Source organism: Mycetomoellerius zeteki, unplaced genomic scaffold (assembly GCF_001594055.1).
Source record: "Mycetomoellerius zeteki isolate Tzet28-1 unplaced genomic scaffold, Tzet1.0 scaffold22, whole genome shotgun sequence".
NCBI lineage: Eukaryota > Metazoa > Arthropoda > Insecta > Hymenoptera > Formicidae > Mycetomoellerius > Mycetomoellerius zeteki.
In genome coordinates this window covers 149,915-161,271 of record NW_017257172.1, presented here as the reverse complement: position 1 = coordinate 161,271, position 11,357 = coordinate 149,915, and the positions used below count along the sequence as shown (strand labels likewise).

The 11,357-nt window shown below is 33.1% G+C and overlaps 1 protein-coding gene across 1 annotated transcript in view; it reads left to right on the top strand.

Moving 5' to 3' along the window:
* The first annotated feature begins 717 nt into the window (after positions 1–717).
* Positions 718–11,357, top strand: part of Fim (plastin-2 fimbrin) — a 28,507-nt gene continuing 17,867 nt past the window's right edge. The window contains exon 1 of the mRNA XM_018448180.1: positions 718–1,182. Within this exon, the coding sequence (XP_018303682.1) occupies positions 1,132–1,182 (51 nt within the window). The 5' untranslated portion in view covers positions 718–1,131. The remainder of the gene's footprint in view (positions 1,183–11,357) is intronic.

Genomic DNA, 11,357 nt, shown 5'->3' with positions numbered 1-11,357 from the left:
TTCCTCAACAATCGGTGCTGTATGGGTTGTATCAAATAATAAAACTTTTATTTATGTTAATCTTCATACATTTTTTGGATGTTTTAAAAAGTAAAATATAATTGTATATATAATAATTACAATATATTATTTATTTTAACCTATATTTTAAATACGTCGTCTGTAATGTGATTTTATATTTTTATTTCCAAAATGATTAATTATTATACACACAGATAAGAGATTATTTAAGAATAAGAGTCGGAATAAGCAATAATTCAATAATGAAAATCTGTTGTATTTATTAGGGAAAATATGTCTGTGCACAAGAAACAACGTGGTCTAAATTCAATTCAAATTCCGCGTCTTTCGGAAAATTGTAATTAATTAGTCAAACTGAAGTGAGTTGCAAGTCGCAACTGAACGAGTTTAATTCATCTCGTACTACAATAATCGAATAATACACAAGTGAGAGAAAAAATTCTGTAAGTATAATTCAGTAATTGAATATTCTTATTAAACAATTCAGCGTACATTCAAACACCTTGTATAATAACACGTGTGCATTATTCAAAATCGCAAACTGTCGCAAACGAGGTCGCCGAGCCGAGCGGCATGTGGCGGCATGGCACCGGCAAGCGCTTCGGGTACCTTCGCCGTCTTCGCGGGTCTTCGGCACCGCCCGCGCCGCGTCGGGTCGCGCGGAGTTTGGAGTCGCGCTCGCGCGCAGTCCTCAGCAGTCGGAGCACTCGGAGCAGTCCTAGCTGCGACTCCGATCGTGTCGAATGTTGTGCCTTCGACACTGGCAGGCTAACCGTTCGTAGAGTTCGAAAAACGCTTTTGCCGAACGGCTGAGCCGTCGTTTCCGATCGGTATCGAGTATTTGTCGCGCGTTCGTGTTGACGCAAAGACATCGAGTGAGAAAATTGCCTCCGTTGAGTGACCGTTGCACGTTGCGCGCCGTATCGTGTCACGACGTATACGGCGTCATCGGGCCGAGAAGGACGGACGAATCGAGAGAGGAAGAGAGAGAGAGAAAGAGAGAGTGCGAGAGGGAGTGAACCGAAGGGCGTGAGAGAGTGACGGAGAAGCACAGCGACCGGGTGCCGTAGCGAAGAAAGGAAAGGCGGAAGGATTATATATTCGGACAACATGGCCACCGCGATCGACGACCGGCAGGAGCTGTTGGAGCAATTCCAAGCGGTGAGTATTTAATTGCAATAATTGACATATTTCGGCTATTGTCGAAGGTGGGGGATTTTCTCTGTTTCCCGCGATTCGGCGGTGCCGCGACACCGACTATCGCACGGTTTTCTTATCGATCGCCGGTTTTATCATCGCGGAAACCCACCCTCGTGCCTGGGCCGGAGCCGCAAGCCCGACTTCGCCGACTTTAGCCGACGTTGCGCCGCGCCGCGCCGGGTGTCGCCGCCCTGTCACCTCCTGCGCAGCCTCTAACCAGACTTGCGCTCGGAAATATTGCCTTAGGGCCCTAAATTCTGCCTCGTCGATCGTTTAACGTCCTTTAAGAGTCGTTCGAGCCTACTCACCCCCCAGACAAAACGAAGCTTACGAATCTCGAAATTTTCCTTTCGATACAAATATATGTATTACAGATAATTTAAGATCCTTGAAGCATTACAAAATTCGTGTAATTAAGTAATTCAAATTATTACGGTTGTATTATAAAATTATTAATGTATAATAATTAACATTGAATAATTACGTAATATATATAATAATTGATAATTACACAAAATTTATACTCGATTGTATTTGATTTATTATTGAATGTTATATATGTATATTATGACGAAGATAGAGGGAACACAATATTGTACAAAATTTTAATATCGTTCGATATTCCGAATATCCTAGGAGACATCTTTGGTTGTCCCCTTTATTTTTTTAGTTTTTACTGAAACCTCAAGTCGGAGGAGAAAACGAGAAACAGGTAACGCCCTCCGATCGGTCCGATTGTTGTGGTATGTGAGAACCGTTCAATGGGAAGTTAATGTTAAACGTTTCGAACCGGTCGGGTGCGTAATCGCGATCGTCAGGAATCGCGGTGACCCGGTAGTTTCGGAGTCGGCCGCCCCCGCCGTAACCGTCTAGTGTGTTTGGGCACGTGCACATAAGCGGCGGATTAAACACGTCATACACCACTCATTATATCGCTACGCAGGCTACGCTCCTCGTGTTTTCCTCATATCTACATATTTACCGTCGATTGCTATGCCCGTGAAACTCCAAAATTGACGACGTTCGTTATCGTGGATGTTTGTGTAGCAAGAATCGGCTGTTAAGGAGGTTGTAAGGGCATAAAACACATATGTGTATTAATATTTACGCTTTAAACAAACTACATACATGTGAAGGCTATGTTTATAAGATTCTGTTTTTATTGAACAACACATTTTTATAGATTATTTATTTTATTTGATATTAGTTTTACTATTATAAACAAAAATTTTTTTAATAATGACAAAAATCTAAACTTTTTTATATAAAAATATTTTAAGTAACTAAAAATGATATAATAAAATTTATGCGAAGTTTCATTGAGATTCACCCACCAATTAGTTTATAACAAATAAATATTTTGTTCATTTACTGAACGATTAGTGTCTGCATCTCAATGTAACTTTACATAAATATTTTTGAATTCATAAAGTACTTGTATAAAAAAAATTGAGATTTTTATCATTATTTTATAATACATTTTCATATATTTCTATTAGAGTACAAATTTAAAAAATATTACTTTTTATTGAAATATAACTTTTGATCCAGGTGGTAAACTGTCTCTAATTTTTTTGTATTACTTTTAAATGCAATTACATAATCTGTAATTTTTTCAAGTAATTCTTAACATGTTGCATTTGCCTTACAACCTCCTTAAATATATAAATTACTTCAGTTCTTAGTACGCTTCACGATAAACTGCGTGCGATTTAAAATGCTCGATATATTTAAATTTCCATTTCTCCACAAAATTTACCTTCATAGTGCTATTGAACGATTAAAATTAAAATTTAATCACTGATTATGAGCAGACACGTACGCGGCGTTTACGAGTTGATTTACATCTCATGCAGTCTGGCGCAGCGATTTGTAGAGGAAGTTTGATCGATGCATCACTTCTCTCGCCCACGCATCTTTGCAATAGGCACGATGCAGTGAAGCTAAATACATAGTACAGATGAAATATTTCCAAACATTGATAACGACCTACGCACTACTTGCTTATTCAATAATATTATTCTTTGAGCGCCATTAACGATTGCGTATGCAATACTTGTTAATATGAAACAATGATGTTGCTTTATCGATATTGAGATAATAAGATTATCATACAATGATTAGTAATTTCACGAATATATAGATGTATATAGTAATCCGAAAATTATTAACAATAGTCTCTTTTATAAAATAAAAACCAAACAGTATTTTATTTTATAACTTTGCGAACTAATCTGTATAATATGCGAATTAGAATTTATCGTATATTCTTACTTTATCGAAATCTGTTAAAATTTAGATAGCAAAACAGCATTTATTAAGAATTAAGATCGCATGTTTTTCAATTGCAGTTTACACATGTTTATCTTTCGGATTGAATCTCTGACTGTTCTGATTTATACGCTTCATCTCGCGCGTAGACAAATTAGATAAACCACAGATCTGTTTGCCGCGGCTTTTGGAAGTGCAATCAGCCTCGTTGCCGCACGATTGCACTTTGCTCTCCGCGACAGGCTTTTCACGGTTGGTCGATCGGCTGTGAATGCGCAGCAGCTCGTTTCCGAGATCGTTTTTTCTCTCGCCTCCGTGACTCCGATCGTTCGAAAGGCAACCTGACTTTCGATATAACACGTTAATCCTTTGCGGTCTAATACAATATCGGGAAATGAATCCGATATCAAATATTCTGTTTTTTATTTTGATATACTTTTGTCACACGCAACAATTGATTTCTATTTTATGTAGAATTTTAGTCCATTTATAATTAATATATTATTTTTAGGATTACAAATTTACTTTAAATAAAACGATGTTTTAAATTTACATTTATGTGTGCGAGAGGATTGAAGAGAGAGTATCGGTGATGAAATTTTTTAAATCATTATATCGCAGCGGTATCACAAAATGCATTATCTTTTAGCGTATACCATATTTCCGCGAAAATATTTTTGCGGAATGTTTTCTCGTATTTTCCCCCAGTAATTTTACTTAAAAATATGCAAAGTTTGAAATAATTTCACATTTGTTTGCCGTTCGCATAAAATCGCATAAATTTCTACAAAAGTACAGTCATTTCAGTCTTGAAATAATTCAGTAAAATTTAATCTCGATTTGAATTAACAATTTACAATTAACATTTTTAGTAGGGATGCACCGGATATCCGAAAAGTATTCGGTATCCGATGTTATTCGGCACTTTTTTACTATCCGACCGGATAGTCGGATATCACTAGTATCCTGGAATATATCCGGTTGAAATTTTATATCATTAAAAATTGTTGATTTTTCATTATATAAATGTTCTATAAATAAGTATACATACTCATAATGCTATAATATAGCATACATTGCTGCAAAATTACAATTTTTTTCTTTACAATTATCATCTCTATTGATAATCAAATTCGAACGATAACATTAAAATCATAATTATTATCACTATTTTTTCCTTTTCCTTTCTACTCCCCTTTTTCTTTTTTACTCAGCTTTTTTTAGACATTGTCCCGGAATCTAGTCGGATATCTGATTCGAAAAATTGTCTTCCCGGATATCCGATGTTACATTCTTTTCAGATATCCAATAATTTTACGACCCGGTACATCCTTAATTTTTAGTAGTAATAATTCAGTAAGGCATGAAACGGTAGAATTACTGAATTTATAAGTAGAGTCAACGATCAATTTTTATAACCGTATTTATCTGATTTCCGTTTGCACAGCGCACACTGCACAGTTCGTGACGATAATAAAAATCCATAGAAAAAAGTTTAGTTTTGATGATACTTTCGATAACGTGCGTTTGTCTTTTTTCTTTATTTACATGCGACTCGGATAATAAAATTTTGAAAGTGTAAAATGAAGATTGTCTTGAAAACAATGGCCCTGCGCTAGTATGAGTGAGATAGCGAAATTACTCCCTTCCGCCGGAGAAGTTACATCGTCGAGAAAGTCTTCAATTATCTTATTGATCGCGTTACCGGTGTACGAGAGACGCAACCCTTTCCTACATCCTGCGTCGCGAAACTATGAGTAAGAGCACATCAAGGGCAACCCCTGTGGCATGACGCTGAATCATCGTACATTCTGCACTTTAAAGTACCGATAAACCTGATAAAATATTCCCTGCACCGCTTGCGTTTGCGGGGTGACAGATAATTCTTTTTTGCGCGGGAAACACTCCTCCATAATATCAGATGGTTCATAATTAGTATCTTTACTGCTTCTTACACGCACTCTTGTTACGCTTCATATTTAAAACAATTATAATACCTGTTAGTTTCACTTTACGCTTGCTATTATTATTCTTCGTATCTGATGCAGTCTCTTAAAAAATGCTGTACTCTTTTATTTTTATAAAGAACTGTAGAACTATAATGAAAAGAGAGTGCTACTGAAACTGACATTATTTTTTTTATATTAATAGAACGTCGTTTTTTTTGGCAACAAATGAGCAACAAATAAAAATGTTAGAATTGATTCTGCTCACTTGTTCCGCTAACTTGTAAGACGTTAAAAAGACAAGTGGAAGAGAGAGACATTTCTATGCGCGATGCGCGTCAGTGCTTTTCCAAAGGGTTATCTATATGCCACCCTCTTGCAGCAACGCTCTCTTGATGGGGTGACTCCCAACCCTTACGCATAATCTCTGTCAGCGTATGCACAATCGTGAGATGTGTATTTGCATATTAGAACAGGGACTTTAAAATATATCAACATCCATTAGACTGTTTTGTAAATGAATAAAAGAGCATATTATATTAATGATGCTTAAATTGATGAAATCAGATAAGTATACTGACAGCGGATATTTTCATTAATATAGGGGATTTACGGAATATCCATGTAATTTTTACTGTGTTGGTATTAGATTTTTCGATTAAATGGAAATGACTATAATTGTCTATAGAGTTTAATGTCCTTAATGTTTCCACATTTTTTGGCTATTTTTTTGGATAATTAAGCTTTAAATAAAATTTTTTTATTAAAATTTATTTTACATTGAAAAAAATTACCAGAAATTTTATTGCCATATTACAATTTTGAAATTTTATTTCGCATAGCTCAGTTTCCAATATTTAATATTTAATTAAATTTGTATTAAAGTAAATTGTATTAAATTGTAATTAAATTTGTACTAAAATTAACTGTAAAAGTCCGTCATTATTACCTGAAATCTGGACAGTCTGTAATATTTTTCAAATAGCATTTTTTATAGATTATTGGAAATAAAACAATGTAATAAAAAGAGTCAAACACGGAATAAGTAAAAGTGCGTGCGCGAATCAAGCTCTTGGATCTCGCGTTTCGCTCGTATTTCCTATCCGTCATTCGATTCCGGAATTTCCGCTTTATTTGTCACCGAAGGCAGTTCACCATGTCGACGTAACGAATTTTTTCATATCGCATTATTTTGTAGTTGACGTAGTAATACGAGAAGAATCGACGTTCCTTCAGCTTCATGATAGCCTCCGAAATTAAATCGTTTATTTTTTTTTTTTTATTCATTTTTAATTAATGTAGGAGAATCATCGACACAATACATATAAATTTAGAAGCGAGTAAATGAAATTCAGTTATTGTGATCTTGAATTTATTCGTGAAAAAACCAATAATTACAAGAGAATAAATCATTAATTCCAAAAATTTAATTATTTTATCAAAATTTAATTAATTTATCAAAAAAGATAGAATAAAGAATTAAAGTTTTGTATATGTGTGTGTGTGTGTGTGTGTACAATTTAATAATATTTTAACAATAATAAATAAACAAATTGCTAAAGGACTCTCCTGCAGAACTTATTGCGTAGTAACAAAACATATATTTTTTCAATTGTACATAAAGAAATCTGACGTTCTCGTACGTTATAACTATACGTTTAACATGTTTCGGCTGCGTGATTGAGTCCTCTCCAGAAACAAATACATATAATTAAGCAGCGAGACTTCATCTTCTCAAAAGAAGAAACCTTAATGCTAAGTTATTCCTAGAGTAATGAGAGCTGCTCACATGGCGGTTTGAAGAATTCTAAGTAGCTACTAATAAAAGAAATTGAATTTGAATTTAAGAGTAAGCAGATCACTTTCTTATTCCGAAAAAACTACTAATCATGAACAAAACGTAATTGATGAGAATATAAAACTGTGTCATTTAAGTGTGAAAATTGGTTCTCCGTCAATATTAAAATAACTGTGTAAGAAATTATTATTAATAATATTTTGTTATGAAATATATACACAGTTGTGTGACACGTATGCATAGTATTGTGATTGCATATATATTACTTTCGTCAGATCTGTAGTAAGCGGTGCATATATACATGCAGAAAAGTTACTCCAAACTAAATTTTGGAACACGTGTTCGAGCGACCACCCGAGGCCATGTCGCCGCGTTGGCACGTGCCGTTCTTTTCTTATCCAGAAACCACGCCGTTGGTCTTTCATAAAAACAGCGGGAGACCGACCGCAGTGTAGAATAAATAACATCTGGTTCATTCTATATGCGCGTGATTACAATGAGAACAAAAATATTGACGCGGCAATTTAATTTCGCTTATATACGTAAATCTAATTCCAAGTATGCCAGATATAATTTAGTAATTAATTTCGATTACTGCTTATATTTATTCAATTTAGTTATCTTTTTTATAAAATTATTAAACTCATGTAGATACTATGCGTGTGATAAAGTGAAATTAAATTTACCAATTGCACTATTTTATATATTTTTAAATACGTGCATATATTTCTGTTTCTCGGTGATATATTGCTCTTTATAAAAGTTAATTGAAACAGCAATTAAAAGTAAGTTTACTGATAATTGTTTAACAACTGTATAGAAGAGAGTGCAGTTTATTAACAGGTACATTTCACACGTCAGAAATTCTTGAGATATCGTTAGATTAAACCGTGTAGTCGAGAATTATTTCATAGCTTCGTGAGCATGAAATTAATGCATAATTGCGCGCATGACATTGGCAAATGAGAAATATTTTACACCTTGTCGATTAAATTAGAGCGATGGACAAGACGAGGACGGAGTTGTATTGATAATAGTTATATTTATATATTTTTAAAGACTTGCTACACATTTTTTCAAGTACAAATTTATTTTAAGGTTATTATTAAATGCACATTTTGTAGAAATAACAACAGTATTATATTAAAAATTTTGCCATTCTTCCAAATAATAATATTAAAAATTTTATAAAGGTCAGAAATATTATTGTAATGTCATAAATGAAACGATAATGACATTATTATCTACATGTTATCTGTGAACGTAACTTTGAAATTGAAATAAGTATTAATTTATTTAAGCAAAATTAATGTAATAATTATCTTACAATATTTATGTATCGTGTAGATAACAGTTCTAAAACATTCCTCGAATTTTTACGTGAAGCTACTCGTGTAAATAGGCGCGGCTGCCGTAAAGACTGCTCTCTTATCATTTACGGCTGACAATGCCTTCTACCTCGATTATTGCTCAACTACATTGCAGATATTACGTAGCAATGTGCTACGATTGTTATGCAATTGCATGCTGCTGGAATAGTAAATGGGCCGTGATCGCTTGTTTAAAAGTAAGATCGTTGCGCAACTGTGCCTAGGTCGCATAATGCCCGCGTTGCACGTAATTTCCTAGTCAATGGTTTTCAGTGATTGATTATCTTGAAGATGATATTGATCGATTTTATATGCACTTTATTTATGAAAAGTTTATTTTACTTAATTATATAATTATAAATTTATTTTTTGTATCCAATTTATCTAATGAAGAGACTACTGCTTTCCCGTCACCTTGAAGTTAACTTATGTAAGGAATTTACTGCTATAATAACTGAGTTATTATTAGGTATGCGACATACTTATGTGCAATAAATATTTCATATATTTAGTATATAAAATACTTAACATTCCAGAAAGATTATTATAAAAATTGTCAGAATTATTAAAGTAATATTGTTATAAAATTTTATAAAATCTGTGGGAGTCAATTTACGCGTATAACTTAAAAATAGAAATTTAAATATAATAAAGATAAAAAATTTTAGAAAAAAAGATAAAAAATTTTTTTCGTTGTTGCTTTTCTTTTTTATTGATATTTAACGAATCAAATTTTGTGCAGTATTATGTTTTTCACTTGTGTTTAATTTATTTAATGCAATCACACGATTTTTTTAACCATTAATGTGGTTTTTTACCATCAACATATGTAAATGCATAATGTTTTCCTTGTTCGAGTTGCCTCCACGTCGGAAATGCAATCCACGAAGAATTCCGCGATAGATTCGACTAACGAGAACGCTGCACCATGAATGCGGTCGTTATGATGGGAAAACTTATAACTCGAGAATTTCTTCTTGCCAGCCAGAGAAAATTAATCTTTGAATTCTGTCTGTGATCCTTGTCGGCGACCGTCATCTATACTCTGTCATATATTGCGAGCGGCACGAGTTTAAATGGAAAGTCCTTCAATAAAGTGAACGTGCGGACTGCACAAGTGTGTCACTTTAAACTTAAGATTTCAATATCCCCCAATTAGAAGTTACGGATATTTATACAAATATCCAGCGAGACTAAAAAATATATTTCTGATATTACTCTTTAATAAAAAGTATTATAATTAATACAATTTATTATATAATATTAATATAATTTAAAAAAAATCATTCGCTGTGTAAAAATGATACATGTTATTTACTTTGCAAATAATGTTAAAAAAGTTATCAGTAGATTGAAAAAATAGATCTGTAGATTTAAATAAAATTTTAACGAATGATTTTTTACAAATTATATTTTATACTAAAAGAAACTAGATCATTTTCTATCGTATAACGTAAAATAAGAATAATATAATTAATATAAATAGAAATAATCTGATTTTGTTATAATTATACCTTTATTTTGTCGCTATACTTAATTAAACAAATACAGTTTAACCGAATAACAATTATGTCTACATTGTAAATGCTTTTGCCATTGTTTCGCCTTAACATGACATTAAACGCTAAGTAGCAGTGTTGGTCATTTCCTTTACAATGTATTGTGGAGCAAAATAACGATTTATTCGCGGTGAGATTGCTTCTGAAGAAGGTATAAAAATGTCAAAAACGTGGCTGATTCCTTTCTCAGCTTCGTACAATGCACGTCTTGGAGCTAATTCTCACGTAAAGAACACCCGGGTATACGTATATGTGTTTATATTGTTGAGCGTACGTACGTGTAACTATTCTTTGTCGGTTTGGTTCTCACGCTTAGCTTCTTAATTACACCATGTAGTTATAATTAATTCTTTCTCGGCACACGGTGAAGTTCCGTATTTCAGATAAGATGAAATTCGATGAAACAAGGCATTTTTATAGTTGCACACGAAATCCTCTCGAGAACCGATTTCAAGAACTGAGATCGAGACTGAGACACGAATTCTAAACAACTTTTTCGATTACAATTTGACGTAGAATTTATCGAAAATCACAATAATCGGTTTTTGGATTTAAGTTACAACTCTGAAATTGTTATTGTAAGAAAATTTATTCTTTGATACATGTTAGAGCAACGATATATCAGGGTTGCCAATTGATAATAAACAGCAGCAAAGAGAAAGAGAGGAAGAGGAAAAGAATCGTGTTCATACATAAAAGGAAAAGACAAAAAATACTACTAACTTAACAATTAAATGCAGTGTCAGCAACATTAATAGTAATTTATACTGTTATGTTAAATTGCTCTATCAACAAAATATTTAACGATTTTCAAATCAGGATGAAAATACAAAAAAATTTTCAAAATATGTATTATTGAAAGTCAGAGAAAATCAGAAAAAATTTTGTCTGGAAATCAGAGAAATGTCAGGGAATTTTGGGACGAAAAATTTGTGGCAACCCTGTATGTTTAAATTTATTTATTTATATAGAGAAAATTTAGGTAATAAATTAACAAATATATATACATAATATCATAAATATATATGTATATAATAGTTCTCTCTCATGATACTGAAAAGACCGGATTATCAAGGTGATTATCCCTTATGAGTTAATGAGATATCACGAATTGATGAGTCAGGCAACGGATATATCTTCTTGCGGGACTTAGGTCACAGTGGCTAATAATCGTTAGTTCGCTCGAACTAAC